Below are 18,259 nucleotides of genomic sequence, written 5' to 3'. Positions count from 1 at the left end.
GAGGGACAGGACCACCTTGGCAGGGCTGGAAAAGGAGCAGCTGCACTCGAGGGCGACACCCAAACACATTTTACTGGCCCTAAATAAAAAATAATATAAAAAAGCGCCACAATTTGCAGCTATAAACAGCACCCACAGGATGGAATCCCCCTGGATCAGCCTTCCCTGGTACTCTGAGTCCTGGAATTCCTTCTTGGAGTTACGGATCCCGGCTGTGTCCTGGCTGCCTGCAGCCCTCCCTGGAGTCAGGGCTTTGCTTATGGGATCTGGAGAGGAGCCAAGGTTTGGGGTTTTGGGCTCACTCCCTCTGTTGCTGTCATCCCACCGGATTGTGGCTCTGGGAAAGTTTGTATAGCCATGGTTGAACACTCCACGCTCCCTGCTGCCAGCCGCTGCCAGCCCCATCCCCGGGCTCTCGGGGTCAGGCAAATGGGGCAGCCACAGCTGATGTTTCAGGGTGCCCCGTGGCACAAGGACCCGGTGGGGTGGCGCTGGGACAGGCACCATCGTGGGGACAAAGGGACACTCAGTCTGTGTGCGGGCAGAGGCAGCTCTGGTGAGTGGGGACAGCAGGGCCGGGTCCTGCCCGGTCACCTGCAGCGGGGTGAAGGTCACTTGTGGATGGGGTGGACGTAGCTGCGGGGGAAGAGCCCGACGCGGCCGGAGATCTTCCCCTGCCACCAGTTGGGGTCGGGGCAGTCCAGGACCTCGATGATGTCCCCGCGGAGGAAGGGCAGCTGAGAGCCCTCCTGGGCTGAGAAGTCGAACTGGGCTTGCACGAATCGGGGTCTCTGCCTCTGGAGGGAAGCCAAGGGCAGGGGTTGGTGGGAGGAGAGGGGTCCCCGTCTGCCAACCCCCAGCACTGGGTAGCACTGCCTGGGTCCCCAGGGTGATGGGGACACTGTGCCACTGTGGGACGAGGACCAGCCTTGGGGTGCCTGCTTTGAAGAGAGACAGAAGCCAGGGAAATCCTTCCATGAGAAGAACGGAGTGCTGGGGACAACCCCAGGTGCAAGAAAGAGCCTGGGGTGCAGGGCACAGGCAGGGATGCAGGGGAGCACCCCAGGATCAGGGGAGCACCGTGGATGCAGGGGAGCACTCCAAGGCACAAGACTCCCTGTTCTTGCTGCTGGGAGACCCAAGATGGGTGCCCAGGGGACCCTTGGGGGCAGCTGGCACCCCTCACCTTCCCAGGTCCTTCCAGGTGCTGGAGCCTCCCCCCGCCCAGCTCCCAAGGTCCGGTTTTGCCGCCTCCACAACCACTGCCCCAGGGCCTGGCTTTGCTGGAGTTTGGCTGTGCCCTGTCCTGATCTGGTTGGGTTCTGCCACCTGCCCCTGGGCATCACCCCTGGCCCGAGGGACGGTGATGTGTGCCCTGCCCTGCCCCGCTGAGCTGCTCCAGGAGCTCTTCCTCCCTGCAGCACTGCCTGTCTTGGGCTGCTGCACCCTCTCCTGCTCCTCACTCCCTTGAGCCAAGGACCAAGTGCCAACCAGGGATGTCCCTGTCCCCCTCTGCAGGGACACTGAGCCTTGAGAGGGCTCTCACAGGGGTTTGGGACCAGCCCTGCCATCACCCCATGGCCCTATTCATGGCAGTACCTCCTCCGTCCGGTCCTCGTCCCGCAGGAAAATCTGCTGCTCTTTGGAGACCGTGGTCATCCTGTAGAAATCCACCAGCTCATTGAGGGAGTTGAACTTTTCCTCCCAGAGGAAATATTTGCCATTCCTCTCCCGGAGCACCTTGAAGTGCTGGACGTGCTTCCCGTAGCTGCGGAACGAGGATGGATGTCACCCCGGCCTTGGGATGCTGGCAGCACCCCCTGAGGTGGGTAAAGCTGGGGGTGCTGGCAAGGTCGGGATGAGCCCGTGGCTGTCATTGCACCCTTCCTGCCATGGTGGGGGTGACGGTGGCACTGGGGTCAGTCCTGGCCCTGCAATGAGGACCCGCAGCTGAGACCTGCTACAACTCATCCCACAGGCAGCCAAAGCTCCGTACCCGGCCCTGGCACAGCGGGATGCCTGTGGGCTCAGGGATGGCAGCGTGCCATCCACGTGGAGGGCAGGTGGCTTTGTCCAGGGCCACATCTGAGGAAGGCGTGGTGAGAGCTGCAGGTCTCAGCACATGCCAGGAGGAGTCTGCAAAGGCTGGGATTGTACTCCCAGCTTCCCTGTGCTCCTGGGGACCCCCGCGCTGCAGGAGGACGGGGCGGGCAGGATTTCCCTTGCTGCCACCCCGTAGGGTGTGCTTAGGGCGGCAGGTTGGGGTGCCCACACTGCAGGGCCCTGGCGCTGCCAGGCCCCCGGGCAGGGGCAGGACTCGGCTGCGCTGCTGGTGATGCACGGCTCCCTTTCATAATGGGCAAGAACCTCCCCGAAACGTTTAATTAGGGATTAAAAGGGTGAGAAAGTGCCTGGCTGGCCTGGGGCCGCCCCTTGCTCCCCAGGCCGGGGCAGAGGAGGGGTGAGATGCCCTGGGACAGGCTCTGCCCGTTGTACAGCCCTGGCCGCGGATCCCGGAGTCATGGGGATGCTCCAGGCACCTTGTTCCCCCGGGCCGTGTCCCCGGGCTGTGCGTGCAGCTCGGCCCCAGCCCCGTCATCACCCCCAGGGTTGTGTTTAGGGCTGTCCCTGCCAGGGACCCCAAGCGAGGCAGCGGTGCAGGGAGCGGGAAGCAGCGGGGATGGAGGCGGAGCTGAGAAGGAGGGGAAGGTGCTACGCGAGGCTGTGCCTGGGTTTGTTGTGGACACGGCTCCGCGGCCCCTTCGCGACAGGGCAGGGTGCTCACCCCTCCCCCAGCACACGCGAGGATTGCCCGATGCCTCGCTCCCCAAAGCGGGGGCTGCAGGGACCCCTGCCCCTCCTGCCACTTGTCCCAAAGCCGCTCACCTGACGGAGAGGGAGAACTCGCCCGGGGTGCTCTCGCTGTCGCGGACCAGAAAGGCTCCCAGGTGATTGCGCTTGAGCAGCCGCTCCTCTGCCAGCTGCCGGGAGATCCTGCCCGCGTACCACCTGCGAGGGGCACCGGGCTGATCCCCGCGGGCACCCCTGGGCACACCCCACCCAGCGCCGCATCCCCACCCTGCGGGATGGGGGCACCGAGATTCCCGGTGCCGGCGGGAGCGGGGTCTCCATCGGGCTCCTCACAGGACTGGGACCCTCCCCCGGCAGTTTCTCCCTTCCCTCCCCCTCCCGGCTCATCCCGGCATTTTCGGGGGGGCACCGCAGGGCGCTGTGGGTGCGCTGTCCCCTCCGCGCAGGGCGAGCGCAGCGTCACCGACAGCCGCGACCGCATCCTGTCACCTGGCCCGTCACACCGCGTGCCTCGGCCCCCGCTTTGCTGCCTGTCCCCACCTCCGCGTCCCTCGGCCCCTCGCGGGAACAGCCCTTCCAGGTGGAGAGCACAAACCCCTCGGTGCCAGGATAAACCCCTCCTGCCTGCACTGCCGGCAGCTGCCGAAACGAGCTGCAGGAGCAGAGTCCCCGTGTCCTATCCCTGCCAAGGCTGTGCCCGGGTGTTTCAGGTCCCTGGGCCATGAAGATTCTCTGCTGCTGTTAAAATTACCCGGTGAATGATCAGCCAGGGAGTTTAGCACGGAGCATCTCCCAGTGCCAGCCCTCCAGGTGCTGCATGGAAGAGGCCGTGTCTCGCTCATGTCGGGTTGTTATCCCAAGCTGGAGAAGCAGTGGGATGTGCCCCGGGCTGCCCCGAGCCCACGCGTTGGCTCTGGCATTTAAATGTGATTTACCAGGGGCTAATGATACATAAAACACAGGTTCAGTCAGGGATGGATTAAGCTGGGTTTTAATAACACAGTAATAGGATTGTGTTTAATGCAGCTGTAATCCCATAACGCTTTGTTATTCCTCAATTATCATTTATTTAGTGGCAGTGCGGTGTGAGGGTTGGATTTTTGGGGGTATGTGGGTGTTCTGCTGCCTCCTGTCCCCTCGGGCTGTGGTGGCGTTGGCAGACTGACCCGGCAGGCAGACCCCATCTCTATGACTCAGTTTCCCCACGTGTGGGACTACCCTGGCTTGTGGCAGACCTTTGGGAATTGGGATGCACCGTTGGGATTGCTGCTGGGATGGTACTTACGGGTGTGGCTTGACCTTGATGTAGTTCTTGGGGACAAAGCCCTCGCAGCCGAACAGCTCAGCCTTGTACCAGTTCTGGTCATCTTCCATGTTGAGGATCTGAGGCGGGGGAGGAGCAGGGAGGTGTCAGCCTGGCTGCCTTTCCCCTGGGAGGGGGGCTGAGTGGGATCCCACTGCTGCCCCAGAGCCCACAACATCCACCAACACCCACACTTTCCCCTGGGGAAAAAGGGCTCTGACAGCGCTGGCACAGTCTGGGGGGTTTGGGGTCATCTGTACAGAGCTGGAAGGTGTCTGGTGTTGTCCCAAACCCCCGCCCAGGGAAGAGGATGAAATCTGTCCCTGGAGCAGCCGGGACATCAGCCAGGCCCCCGCGTCCCCCGGGACGGTGGCAGTGGGTGCTGACACCGCTTCCGTGTGACAACATTTTCCAGCCTCCCACGCAGGGGCCCGGGGCCCGCACAGCTGTGAAAACAGGATCCGAAACCCCGGGTCAAGGCACGGGGAAAACACGCCGGGAGGCAGGGACGGCACGGCAGGTTTGGGGCTCTGGGTTACAGCCGCGCTGTGCCCTCGCCCTCCCCGGGGGGCTACAGAGTGCCAGGGGTCCGGGAGGAGCCGGAGAGGGATGAGCAGCTGGGCAGGGAGTGGGTGCCCTCACTCCCATCGCGGGGCTGCTGCCCCCCAGGGATGTTCTGAGCCCTCCTGAAGCTTTTTGGGATTCCCAGGCGGCATCTAAGAGCCCACCCCACTGCCAGTGCCTGGGTGGATGTTTGGGTACATGCTCCCCGCTGCCGGATCCCTGTGACCTCCAGTGCCCCCAGGACAGGGAAAACGTGTCCCAGCCCTGGGGGGCTGCCGCAGAGCACAGCTGGTGGCACTGATAGCCAGGGAGGCCACAGGCCCTGTCCCAGCTGGGGTGTCTCCCTCTGGAGATATGCCTGGTGGCACAGACAAGCAGGGAATGCTGCTCCACACTCCAAAATCCTCGAGGCTGGCTCCTTACATCCCACAGAAAGCCCCAGAAGCAATGAAGTCAGGGACAAAGAAAGCGCTGGTGTCACCATGTGCCCACTCTGTCCCCCAAAACAGCAGCATCCAACCCCCCCGGCTGGTGACCCCTGCCCGCGGTACCTTCAGGGTGTCCCCTTTCTGGAAGGGCAGCTCGTCCTTCTCCGTCGCCTGGAAGCTGTACAGGGCCACCGACTCCATGGCTGTGACGGGGAGGCTGGAGGGGTCCTGGGGCTGTCTGGGGCTCGCACCCCGCAGGGCTGTGGGGTCGGGGCTGAGCACACGGTGCGGCGGCGCCGGCGGGCAGGAAACCGCGCTGATGTCAGCGCTGCCGGGGCACCACGCGGGCCCTGCCGCGGCCACAGCTGCCCAGATGTGCGGGGGAGGCGAGGGAAGCCGTGCCAGCCCACCCGGGTGCCAGGGGACCTGTGTGCCAAAGGATGGCAGCAGGATTTGGCATTTTCTCCGCGGTGAGTGGTGGGCTGCTGTTGAGCTTTTGATGGGGTACCCTTCCTTCTCAGACCAGGGCAAGAGAGCAGAGGAGGCTGCTGTTCTGCTGAGTTCTTTATTTCATAGTCTCATAGCTTTCTTGAAGGCAAAGTTTGAAGGGGGTTCATGATAAAGGCAAGCAGCAACAGCAAACAGCAGGCAAAACCAGCTTCTTCTTCTTCTATATGCTCTGTATGCTCTATATGCTCTATACCCTATATGCTCTATACTCTATATTCTTTCCTACAGAAGTGTGGATTATATTTGTTAATTGACCAATAAGATTAACACACAGTTCTAGTTTTTCTTTCCTTAACCTATCCTGGTCTAATTCTAACATTCGTAAGCCTTACACAAGTGTTACACAGGTATTACACAGATTTGTGTGTACAGTTTCTATCAGCTCTTATTGTTTATGTGAACACTCTATCTAAAAAATGGGAACAGTATAATTCTGTCTATGTTTTGTCTAAAGTAAAGAATTCTGTGAGAAGGTAACACTGCTGCAGTAAGAACTGTGTTTAAGGTCTCTGCTACAGCTTTTTAATGTTTAAGGCACTTAGCTTATATTTCTACTAAAAGTTAAAAAATCTATATTTCTATTCCACTTTGGTGTGGCTTCATGTATGTCAGCTTGTCCAAAGGTTTACATTCAGCCCCTGTGCTTTGGCTTCCCTCTGGGCCTGAATCTAGAGGAGCTTTCACTCCAACAGGCAGCGGCCGGGATTTGGATGGGAACAGGATGGTGATGGGCTGGGCATGGGTTGAGGATGTTGGGAAGGGTGTCTGGAGAGCACAGGCAGTGCTGATGGGGGAATCTCTGGTGCCTTGGAAGGGCTGAGCTGCCAAAAGGGGGCTTGGTGGGGAATGGTTGTTCCAGAAGCAAGAAAATCGTGGCGGGTGGGAATGGCGGAGGCGGAGGGAGGTGGGTGGATGCACACACCTGGTTTCTTCAGAATTCAGAGTGAACACTCCGTGTCTCAGCTCTGAGCAGCGAGCTTTCAGCACAACTGATACTGGCTTTTTGGGCTGTGGCCCCTTGGGGGGGTTGATTTTTTCCAGTTTTCTTCTGCAGGGCTAGGGAATAAAAAATCCCTTTTAGACTAAAACTGAGCGCTAAAACTTCCTGCTGCTCCCGTGGGCGTCAGGCACGGAGTCTGCAGGGCTCGCATGCCGGGTATCATTCCCAGCGGGAAGGTCTCCAGAGCTGTTCAGCCTTCCTGTGTGTGGGCTGGGGCATGGAGCGCACGGAAAATCCGCCAGACACTGCCTTGCTTTGCTGCGAGGAATTAAACCAGGGACAGCTGCAGCGCAGTCCCTGCCCATGGATTTGGGCATTTTCCAGTGAGGAGCAGGATGCTGCTGCCATCTGCCCGGGGTGGGATGAGCCATGGTGCTTGTAGGGCCACTGTGGGGACACGGGCTCAGTGATTCACCTCTCCCAAACCTTAATCCCACTTCCTGACTGCATCCGAAAAGAAAATGCCCTGTAACACCCCACTGAGGGCATTTCCAGGCCCCCAGTGCCTGTGGGAAGCAGAGAGGGATGTGCAGGGTGTCCCTGGGTGTCCCCACACCTAGTGAGGCACAATCCCCAATGGTCATCCTGGGATGTGCTGGTCCCAGGGGACATGGAGATACTGGGAAGGCCAGGAAGGTCAGGAGGCCGTGGGAAGAGGCTCTGTGCGTGCTCGCCTGTCACATGGAGGATGGGACTCAGCAAATCCCTACGTCCCAGAGAGCCCCAGGGGATGGGAATGCAGCAGGAAATCATCTTGGGATGAGCTTCCTCTACCCCTCAGCAGCCTTGGGGAGGATGGAGCTGGATATTCCCTGGGGAAAGCAGCCCAGCAGAGCCTCTGCTCCACCCTGCTGCGGCCAAGGGCCTGATCCTGTCCCTGGTCCATCAGCCCAAACTGGATGATGCAAAGGCCACTCCAGGCTATGCCTGGTGGGGAACAATAGGGCAGGGGGGGTGTCTGGGCACGGGAAAGGGTTGGCGTGGGAGAAACCTGCAGCCCAGGAGTGGGCTATTAGAGCAGCAATCGGCTGTGCCAGGGGTGGACACCGGGACCCGTTTTGGGGTTTGGCTTCCTGGGGCAGCAGGGAGGCTTGGGGGGCACCTTGGGGTGTCCGGTCTGGAGCCACACGTGATCCCACAGCGCCTGGGAGGGGGCACAGGACAGTGGGGTCACAGAGGGTCCTCAGGCCTTGGCGCAGTGGCCGGACTCAGGACCGGAGCAGGATGGGATCTGCCAGCAGATGGCAGCAGTGCCCCAAGGGACACTGGGGACACTGGGGACACTGGGGACAGTGCCACCTGCCCCTCCACTCAGGCTCTAATGAGGCAGGCCGCCCCTTTGTCGTCTCTGTCCTGCCACCGCCTACATCGCACCCTGTCCCCGACCCCCTTCCCTCGCTCCGATCCCTCCTGCTGCCCCGGCCGTGGTCCCTGGGCGACCACCTTCTGGTCACTGGTGGCCAGCTCGTGGCTCGCTGTCCCTGGCTGCTGCCTGAGCACGTGTGGCCACTGTGGGGGTGACAGCAGCACCCGCGCCCCAGGAGAGGCTGGGCTGATGCCAGAGCAGTCTGTGGCCCCTTTTCTGGGTTGGGAGCCAAGCTCTGCAGTGCTCAGCTGGTCCCTGGGTGCCTCACCCCAACCCGCTGTGCCAGCCGTGAGCCGATGCCTGGCAGGGTGGCATCCTAGGGGACCTGTCCCGTTATCCCTGTGCCCTGCATGTCCCCAGTGTTCAGAGGGACACAGGAGGTGACACATGGTTGCTGTTGGTTGGGTGTCAAAGCCTGAACTTTGGAGTGAGGCGCTGAGCTCAGCTCAGCCTGCAAGGAGATCCCAAGGGATGCCATGGATCACCCGAGGGCAGAGCAGAGGGTGGGAGCCCACCCTGCCCTGGGTTTCCCCACCAGCCTGGGCTGCCTCTCCCTCCACGCAGGGGAGTTCTGTGACCCTGGGGACAGGCGGAGGAAGGGGCCAGCGGCTCCGGCATTGCCTCTCCGGCCGCACGGCCATTCCAGGTGCTGCGAGCTGCCTGGAGCTCCCGCTGACTCCCGGGTTGCCCAATCTGCCCCGCCCCGTTTCATCAACATCCTGTGTTTACCTGGCTGCAAAATACCCACGCGGGAGGGAGGAAGAGGAGGGAGGGGAGTCTCTTCCCCTTCCGCTGCGGCCTGGGGAGCTTTGTTACGGCCGCCACTCTGGGCTCCCGAGCTCCCGGCCCGTGCCTCGGTGGCTCCTTGCTCTGCCCACGGGAAAGGAGGGGGTGTCTCAAGTCTGGCTTTGCCTCCAGAGGGGCTTTGAGCTGGGCCTGGATGGTGCAGGGCTGGGCAAGGCGAGCTGGCTCATTGCAGACCCGGGGCTTTGCTCCCAGAGCGGGGAGAGGGATGGGTCCTGCCCCACAACACAGCGCTGTGCCGGGGGTTGGGAATGCAGCACAGCCGGGATCCGGGCTCATGCCTGGGATGGTGCATGTGGATAAACCCGGGGACACGGGTCAGCTGTAGCTGCCTGCGTGCCCGGGGATGGAATCAGCCTTTCCGATGGGGATCCGGATGCCTCTCGAGGAAGCGGGAGCCCCACTGAGGCCCCGCGCGGAGAGGAAGCGACATCCTGGGCTAGAAAACGCCACGTCAGGGCCCCTAAACAGGATCTCAGCGTCAGCACTTTCCCCTGGAGCAGAGGCACGTCGGTGACTCCTGAGTGTCGGATCTTGTGCGTAACCCAACTTCTCAGCCCACACTGAGGAACTGGTGTCACCATTTACACCCTGGTGTAGCTGCGGACAGAGGATCAGACCCCTCTGAGCCTCACATCATCCCACAGGACCTGTAGGAAAACATTTACAGGAGGAGCAGAGCCAGTTGGCCACACTGGGTCCAGTGTGGCCTTGAAAGGCTCCTTGAGGTGTGTTGGTGGCCTCCAGATGTGGAGCTGCATCTCCTTGGGGTCAGCATGGGTGGTTGGGCCTGGTATTGGGGTTTTGGGGCTGGTAAATCAGGGCAGGGCCCAGTTGCCTGTGGTGTAGGTGGGTTGGGAAGTGGGACTGTGCTCTCATGGGAGAAGCCCAGGGGCAGGAGGCTGGTGGTGGGACCTTGCTTTCAGCATTTGGCCCCAAAAATGGATCTGGAAAAGGACTGGAAGTCATGAAGTCTTGGGTGTGGAATTCAACCCCAAACCTACAGGAAAGGATCGCTGAGGGGTCATCCAAAACAGCCTCCTCAAGAGGGATGCAGCCTCGGATGGTGTCTGGGAAAGGGCCAAACACCGTTTTGGTGAGGAACACACAGTGGGGGCTTCCTGGGAGTTCCCAGGGCTCAGTTTGGAACTGCTGGATGAGGTTACAGTCCGTGCCTGGCTCTGGGCATGGCTGGGATAGGGACTCAGGCCAGGATCACTAACAGAGGTGTGAACCATTATCGAGTTAATCATTAGGGCCAGCACAGCTGGAAGTTATTTGCCTCCCTGGGCCCTATAAAAGGACATGGAGGCCACTTCTTGGGTTTGGTCTGATGAGGAGGGAGTGTTCTTTCTTGTGGCTGTGTCTTGGAGCTACTCCTGAGATCCTGCTGTTCCCTGGGATAGTTCCTCTCAGCAGCCTTGGTTGCCCCAAAAGCAGGTGAGTTGTCCCTCTGTACAGTGGCTGTGTCTTTCCTGGTGTGACCTGGAGAGGCTGGAGCTGTCCAGATCCACCTGGAGCAGGTACTCAGTGTTCAGCTGGCAGCAGATCTCGTTTGCTCCGTGGCTGTGGTGTTCTGGTCCTTGGCTCTGTCCTGGGACCTTGCTGTGGTCACTGATATGCTTGAGGGGAACTCTGGGACCTGCTGGGTGCCCTCATGCAGGTCAGGTTCTGCTTTAAGCTGTGGGAGGAATGTTTTCTACTGAATCCTGCTCTGGAAATGTCTGATGGCGACTCCTGGGGTGAGCAACTGTGTCTGGCCTCCAATCTTCATCCTTGGTGCTGGGCTGCCTGCCTGGGTTATGGAGAAAGTGAGGTCCCCATACTAAAATTCCCTAGATAGGCTGGTGCTGCAGCATGGATGGGAGTGGGGAATGCTCTGCCAGCTCTTGTGGGTCCTCAGAAACTACTCCCAGGCAGTTGAAGCTGGAAAAACCCCCTGTGATGCGTTCTGTCAGCGCAGCATGGAGGTGCAGAGGGTCACGGAACTGCTTTGATTTGCACGGGAGACAAATCCGAAGGGTCCCTTTAACTGGAAATTCCAAAGAAACCAGGCAGGAGGCGTGGGATTTGGGTGTGGAGGCTGTTTGCCATCAGTGTTTGCCATGGGGGAAGGCTGCTCGCCCTCGGCATGGGCTGGTGGAGTAACCACCCATGGGCAGGGGAGCTCCGCGGCTCCCACAGGGCTTGTTTTAGGGGAACCGGGAGTTTGGTCACATCCAGACACAGCCCGGGGCCTGAATGGATTCCAAGAATCTCCCCCTCAACGAGAGCATCTGTTATTTTTCTAGGAATTAAAAAGAAAAACCCACCCCAGAAGCCTGTGCCTCGTGCGTGGGTGAGGGGACCGTGCTGTCACCGAGCTGTCACCGCCGTGACTCACCCGGGGGGGGGGGCTGCGATTCCCGGGAAGGAAAAAAAACGTAGGGAGAAATTGTGAATGATCGCTGGCTGCCGGTGACTGAGCTCTCCACCGGGGTAGTCAAATTTCGGTTCCTCCTCAGGGCTGGCTGGTTAACAAAGAAGTTATTAATAACCAATTAAGCCACAGCTCACGTCATGCCTTCCTCAGGAGCGGCCCTGGTTCCTCCTTTGGCTCCATACCCACCTTGTGGTTTTGGGGGGGACGTCTGGGGAGGTGTCCCCTCCCTACAGGGCTGCTAGTCGGATGGACATGCCAAGGTGACACTTCCCAGGGCTGTGGGGGACTGCCAGTACAGAAGTGACTTGGGGCTGGGCTGTGGTGTGTTTGGCTGAGCTGCTGGTGGGACAGGAGCCGTGTGTGGCAGGAATTTGGGCAGTGCCAGGGCAGATGGTGACAGCCATGGGGGCAGCCAGAGGCCAGAGGAGGAGGGTCCCTCGCTGGCCACTCGCTCAGGCTGAGGATGTGCGGGGGGCCACATCCCAGGCAGCGCAGGAGGCGGAGGGGCTGCTGGAGCTGGGCCCACCGGGAGAATGCGTGGAGCGCCGGATGCGCCACGAAACCCCAGAGAATCTGGGCACTGTGCTCCTCCTGAAACCGCCTATTCAGGGCACAGACAGGCAGGACAAGGGGGAGGAAGCGGAGGGAAGATGGAGCACTGAAGGCCTCTGTGTCTGGCCGGACGGATGCAGGTGCAGCTGTGGATTCCCCGGATGCTCCGCACTGCCCTTTCCTGCGGGGAAGCAGGGGATGTACTCGGGAGTCCCCCCAGAGTCCCCAGCCCTGCTGTCACTCTGATTAATTCTTGTTGCCATAGCGTCCAGTGCTGACTTTTCCCCTCTAGAGGCAGGTCTGCGTGGATTCTCTGAAGTCTCATCCAGGGTTGGGCTGTCCCTCATTGCTCTGACCTCTCTCCCCTCCTCAGCTGAGTATCTGCGGGAAATGTTTAGCAATTAAGTAGCTGTGAAAACTCTGCCCAGCCTGTCATCAGCTGGGGCTGAAATGAGTGGACAGCCTCCAAGGTTGCATGGGAGAATCCACACACGTGGCTTTGCCTATCCCAACCCACACGGAGCTGCTGCATCCGCTGCCCTTTGGGAAACCAAGCTGCTGCTTTGGTGGCACAGCCCCCTCAGGGCAATTTCCTGAGTGTGATTTTTGCCTGTGCAAGGCAAGAGGAAAAACAGTGCAGATTTTTCGGGAAGCTGCAATAAAACTGATGGATTCCTCCCTAGGGCTGTGTTGGGTTGTGCTTTCTGACACATCAGCTGTGGTAATCCAGGGTAATTTCACGGAAGCCTCTCCAGATATCTGTGTGTAAATGAGAGCAGGATCTGGCCCGTGTTAAGGAACACTGCCCAGGGGTTTGCTCCAAGACGTGTGTTCTCGCTTTCTGCCCTCTTAGCAAATACAGCACTCCTAGGAGGCAATTCTGCATCTTAAATAGAAAGCCAAGGCACTGCTTTCTCTCGAAATATTTCTGCAGAGCTGGAAGCAGCATTTGCTTCAATGGAAGAGTTTGAGATCCCCAGGAAAATGGGGACGTGAGCCCCCTCCCTGTGAAGCTGATGGCACAGGAACAGCGTGGCTCTGACAGGGCTCATGATGTCAGGCACTAACATTAGCACAGGTAATAAAAACCCTCCCCACGTAGGTGTGTTTGGCACATGCACAGAGATGCAATAGCAAGCAAAGCATTTTGGCAAATCCCGTTAAATATCTGTTTCTACATGGTGTTCCTTTCAGCATCTGAAATGCAGATTTGTCATCTTCCTTCCTCCTTCCTCCCCTCTCTTCCTCTCTCAGGCTGAAAGAGGAACTGGGTTTGGGTTTTGCTGGTTTTTGGGCTTTGCTGGGGGGCTGATGGTCTTGGTCACTACAGGCTGAGCAGCGTGTGGAGCTGCAGATGGGGTGGCAGCAGGACACACTGGTGTGTTATGTCCTTTTGTCATATTAATGTTACAAGATGGTGCCCTGCTGTGCTGGAGGAGTGGCCCTGCTGGTCCTCCCTGCTGCAGGAACTGGGATTTCGATGCCATTTCATGTCAGGGAGGTTTAGGTTGGATATCAGGAAAAGGTTCTTCCCCAGAGGGTGCTGGGTACTGCCCAGGCTCCCCAGGGAATGGTCACGGCCCCAAGGCTGCCAGAGGTCCAGGAGCGTTTGGACACCACTCTTAGGGACACAGTGGGATTGTTGGGGTGTCTGCACAGGGCCAGGAGTTGGACTTGAATGATCCTTGTGTGTTTCAACTTGGGATACCCCATGATTCAGCCTCTGGCATTGCCTGGGAGCAGGGGGCTGGAGACACCACAGGGCACTGGATGCCTTGCAAGGGCTCAGATGAGCAATAAGGGCAAGAGTTTGATTGTGGGCAAGCTCCAGCTCCAAGTGGAGGGGGCAGTGTGGAGGGTGAGGTGGCTGAAGGAGCTCAGGGAACCTCTGGAGCAACAGAAACAGTTTGGACTGAGCACAAAGGGCTGGAATCACTTGTGGGAGACCCTCAAAAACAGCTTGGGAAGGGGCTACAGCCCCTCTCCAGTGTGGGGACCTGTGTCTTCTCCCTCTGGAGACCAGATTAGCACAACTTCTATATCCCAACCTGATATCTGCTTGCTGCTCCCTCAGCTGGGATCAGGAATGCAGTCTCCAGTGGTTTGCAGCTGTGCTGTTCTAGGCTCCCCGGGGCAGAGACAGATCAGTAAATAATTTTAGCATATGTTTAAACTTCCCTGAGCACCCCTGGGTGCCAAAGGCTTAGGGAACGTGCTAGGTGTCTGCAAGGCTCAGGAGAGGCTTTAGCCTTGAGGGTGGAAAACGTGCCAGTCTGTGGAGAGTCTGGAGAAAGGGGCTTTACAGGGATGGAGCTTTTGGGAGAAACCCAGGAGAGCTGAGGAAAACAGCACGTGGGTGCTGCCCTCGGCCTCTGCGCTCAAAGATGATAAACGTGAAGGTCTGGAGCTGGGAGCCAATGTGTGGGAAGGTAAGAGCATCCATCCTGCTTCAAACCAGGTGTCCAGTCCAAAATCTGAACACTGGCAGTGTTTACAGAGAATGTTTGAGGGTAATGGGAGGATATTATTGGAGAGGGACTTTTCACAAGGATGTGTAGTGATATGATAAGGGGGAATGGCCTTAAGCTGCAGGAGGGCAGGGTTAGATTAGATATTAGGCAGAAATTCTTCCCTGTGAGGGTGGGGAGGCACTAGATCAGGTTGCCCAGAAAAGCTGTAGCTGCCCCTGGATCCCTGGAAGTGTCCAAGGCCAGGTTGGATGGGGCTTGGAGCAACCTGGGATAGTGGAAGGTGTCCCTGCCCATGGGTGGGGGTTTGGAGCTGGATGATTTTAAGGTCCCTTCCTACTCAAGCCATTCTATGATTCTCTGGTAAGAAGAAAAAGTGAGTGAGCAGACAGAATTCCACACTGTGTACTCCTTGGATGCAGCAGCACAGGGCCTGGGCACCTCCCGAACTGGAGCTGTGTCTGCAGGATGCATCTTGAAAGAGGCACCCGTTGAGTGACAGCATCTCCAGTTCCCTGCCTTCCCCCAGGCTCTGATCTCAGAGCAAAACAAGAGGTCCTGCCCTGCCTGGAGGGAAAACACTGGAGTCTCACGTTTCTCTCTCAAGTGCAAGCTGGAAAAGCTGATGCAGACACGCTCTGGAACGCGCCTGTAATGAAGAGCAAGGCACAGGGTGTTTGTGTGGAAGTGCCTGTCAGTTTTCATTTAAGGGTCAGTTGGTGGCTTTGTGGAGGAAATCGCCTGCATAGCCCAGCCCTTCCTCCCCAAGTGCTGGAGATCCTGCTGAGTGCAGAGCACTTCTCAGCTGAGCTGCGCAGGTGCCACAAACCCTTCTTCCGGCCCACTGGTGACACATGGGGCTTTCATGACATCAGGCATTTTGGGCTTCTTTAGTTTCCACCTTCCTGGATTAGCTTATTCAGCTTCTGTCTCACCAAAGGCCACTTTCAGTATTGCTAAAATCTGTTGTGGTTGTGTGTGGTTTGCACCCCACGCCCCTCCCAAAATGCTTTGGGTGACGTGAAAGCTTAAAAGAGGCTTCTTGAGGGACAGAGGGAACTTGCTGTCTGTAGCAACTCACTCTGCAGTTATTTTTGATTGAGGTTATTGTGGTTTGTGCCCCAGAAGAGATGGGGCTGTGCCCAGCCAGTTCCCAGCAGTGCTGGTGTTTGCCTCTCGCCTTCCCCTGTCAGAAATGTTTGATTTCTAAAAATCAGAAGGCAACAGACCCCTTTGACTTCCTCTCACGTTCACAGGGTCAGGGAGCAATCCTGTATTTCTCCATCTCAGTCTGTAAGAATGTGGAAGCTTGTAGGAGTATTAATTACAGCCAATTATAACCTGCTTGACTGGCTAAGGTGCTCAAATGGCTCCTGAGACTTGCTGTTGGTGAAGAGGGATGTTTCCCTTCTACCAGCTTTTTGAGGAGCTCAGAGCAGGGCTCATGCATGGAGCAGCTTGGCTGGAGAGTGTTAGGACTGAACACGTTCTGGAGGAATTCTTGCCTGCAGTGCTGTGCCGTTTGTTTGCTTTGTGGAGTCCTGATACCTTGTCAGGAATCTCTTCCAGCCCAGCTGGTGAATTCTTTTAATCTGCTTGTTTATCACACAGGGACCGTGTATTTACAGCTCTGCACCGTTGTTTAGGGTTTTTTACAGAGTGAAAGTTCCTGGGAAGCCCTGTTGAGGATGAGATGGGGCAGCAGAGACAAGTTTGGAGTCAAAACTGTGCATGCAGATATGAAAGTTTCAACTGGATTTGTGAGCCTGGGAATGGAGGAAGTTACTTGCAGAAGTGGGAATCAGAAACCCAGAAATTGGGCCAGCTAATTAAGTGACTGGCTGGATGCTGTGCAAACACAAACCAAACAGACAGCTCTCAGTTTTCATGTCTAGGGGGAAAGCTACCAGCCTTTCAGCTGCGCTAACCAGTGAGGGGCATCCAGCTGTAACCCAGGGATGTGGCAGCTCTGTTCCAGCCTCTCTGTTTGAAAGACACAAAATACCTGCAGCTTCCAGTACTTGCTCTGCTTTGGGGGGTCCCATCTTTGTGTCTGAGAGCAACGCTCTGAAATTTGAGCTAAATTTTTCGGGAAGCTGTGCAGCTGAGCTCCCAGGGTTGGAGCTGAGGTGGCTTTCCAGGCAGCCTGTGCTGCCAGGCACCGGATGCTGTGGGAGCAGAGCACACAGGAAGGAAGCTCCTGCTGTCCTGATGATGCCCTGAATCTCTGTGAGCACCCCATTGTGGTGTGGTAATGCTGATTTCAGTGTTGGTACCCCTGAGTCACCCCAGGTAAGGGGTGGATGAATTGCTGCAGCTGATTCCTGTGGAGAAGGTGGGGCTTTCTGGGTTTTTGTGCTTAAATGTGAAACTCCTTGTGCTGGACAATGCCCTCTGCCAGCAGTGGCCACAGGCTGGGTGCTTGGTTGTAGGCACACATCACTTCCCCCTCTCTTTTCCAAGTGTACAAAGTCTTTAACCACCCTTTCCAGCCAGGACCAGCCAAAATCCCTGTCCCAGCAGGAGAGAGGAGACCCAAATCCCAAAGGATTCCGCAGAGCCAGGAGCACAACTCTCCTGACACATTCCTCAGAGTGAACCCCACGGGGCGTTTTCCCTCAAGAAGAAACAGCTGTGAGGAGTGAGGATAATCCCTGGCCACGTGAGATCCTTGTGCAACTGCACAGGTCATCCTGTGGAAGTTATTATGGAGCCTCTATCAGTTCAGAGGATGGGCCTGGGGCAAAAGGGAGGGTCTGACTCTCCCGGTGACATGCTTTGGGTGGCTGCAGGAATGATGAGGAGGAATTTTGATGGGTGACGTTGTCCATCAGCTCCATCCTGGCAGGAAGTCCTCTTGTTGTGACAAGGAGGAAGTCAAGAGGGATAGGACAAACTGTACCAAGCAAAAGGGAATGCCTGTCCTTCAGCAGGAGCTTACTGCCTCTGCCTTGGTGACTTGCTTTGGGGAGCCAGATGGTAACACTAAATGAGCCCAGCTTTGCTGGGCCTGAGTCTGCCACTCCAAACTGTGCAGATGGTCCTAGTGGGTGAGTGCTCCCAGCCTGGAAACAAGCAGCAGATCCAGGCTCTTTAGGTCAAATGTGCTCCTTGTGTCCTATAAACCCAGAAAAATACCTCCTCAGCAGTTGGTGTGGCCTTGTATGGCCCTGTCCTCTCTTTTCTGCTGATGTGGGTGCTCATCTGACCCTCTGGTGAGCTAGTTTAGGGAGCTGAACTGGTTGAGAAGCAGCACTCCCCCCCAAAAAGTGATTAATCTTCACCACGGGTGGTATAAGCTGGTGCTGGTGGCAAGGAGGGAATGGGAAGGGGTGGTGGAGGAAGGGCAGGAACCACAACACCCTGACTTAGGTCAATTAAAACCTGTGGAATTTCACCCTGAGGCCTCAGTGGGATTTAATGTAAGCAGCACAGTAGCCTTGGCTTCTTGCTGTGGCATGGGAGAAACTGCACCTCTGGAGCAGTAAGGAGAAAGGAATGAGGGAAGGTGCCCACAGATGAGAACAGCTCCAGCTTCTAAAGAAACACAACACTTGGTAATTACTAGAACTAAGTACATTCAAACGTCACTGCCTCTTGCACTGTCAGAGCGCATTCATTTTGAGAAAACCAGAATGTGCTGGGCTTGCATTCTCTCTTCTCTTTTCATGAATCTGCCAACGTGTTCAGAAAAGGTCTGTTTTGAATACCCATATTAGAGGTGTATTAATTTTGAACTTGTCAAAACGAATATTTGCATTGGAAACAGTTCTACAAGTTTGTCTGCATCACGAAGGGAACGAACCTCCTCCTGCTGGCTCTGCTCTGATTAGCTTGGGTTGCTTCCAGCTGAACTCAGGCACAGGCTCATTGGGCTCTACTCTCCCTCATTCCCATCCTTCTGCTTTTCTCCCTTATTTAAAGATATTTGAAGAACCCAGGCTAAATATGATGGGAGGGGAGCTAAACTCTTATTTTGGTTCTCCTCGCTTTGTAGACAAACCCTGGAAGTGTGGTAGGGCTGCAGACCC

The 18,259-nt window shown here is 57.4% G+C and overlaps 2 protein-coding genes across 2 annotated transcripts in view; one reads left to right on the top strand and one right to left on the bottom strand.

Moving 5' to 3' along the window:
- Nucleotides 1-48: 48 nt before the first annotated feature.
- Nucleotides 49-5,620, bottom strand: LOC121672937 (GRB2-related adapter protein-like). The gene is made up of 5 exons (XM_042045878.1): nucleotides 5,230-5,620; nucleotides 4,097-4,194; nucleotides 2,887-3,009; nucleotides 1,600-1,768; nucleotides 49-797 (listed from the first exon to the last, which is right to left on the bottom strand). The coding sequence occupies exons 1-5, from the start codon at nucleotides 5,305-5,307 to the stop codon at nucleotides 612-614; spliced, it is 654 nt and encodes a 217-aa protein (XP_041901812.1). The 5' UTR covers nucleotides 5,308-5,620; the 3' UTR covers nucleotides 49-611.
- A 4,531-nt stretch (nucleotides 5,621-10,151) lies between these two features.
- The window catches only part of LOC121672933 (epsin-2-like), a 54,536-nt gene continuing 46,428 nt past the window's right edge, over nucleotides 10,152-18,259 (top strand). Inside the window, exon 1 of the mRNA XM_042045868.1 lies at nucleotides 10,152-10,226. The gene's annotated coding sequence lies outside the window, so the exon portion shown is untranslated. The remainder of the gene's footprint in view (nucleotides 10,227-18,259) is intronic.

The sequence above is a fragment of the Corvus kubaryi genome, unplaced genomic scaffold (assembly GCF_017639235.1).
Source record: "Corvus kubaryi isolate FWS band 111438036 unplaced genomic scaffold, C.kubaryi_AGA036_p1.0 65055, whole genome shotgun sequence".
Lineage (NCBI taxonomy): Eukaryota > Metazoa > Chordata > Aves > Passeriformes > Corvidae > Corvus > Corvus kubaryi.
Note: the sequence above shows the minus strand (reverse complement) of the source record. Positions and strands in the feature narration are given on the sequence as shown.

Excerpts from the sequence above, each read along its gene's own strand:
- LOC121672937 (XM_042045878.1), bottom strand. The coding sequence starts at position 5,307 with ATGGAGTCGGTGGCCCTGTACAGCTTCCAGGCGACGGAGAAGGACGAG. Across the intron at positions 4,195-5,229 it reads AGAAAGGGGACACCCTGAAG|ATCCTCAACATGGAAGATGA; the intron begins GTACCGCGGGCA and ends CCCCCGCCTCAG. Across the intron at positions 798-1,599 it reads ACGAGGACCGGACGGAGGAG|AGGCAGAGACCCCGATTCGT; the intron begins GTACTGCCATGA and ends GCTTCCCTCCAG.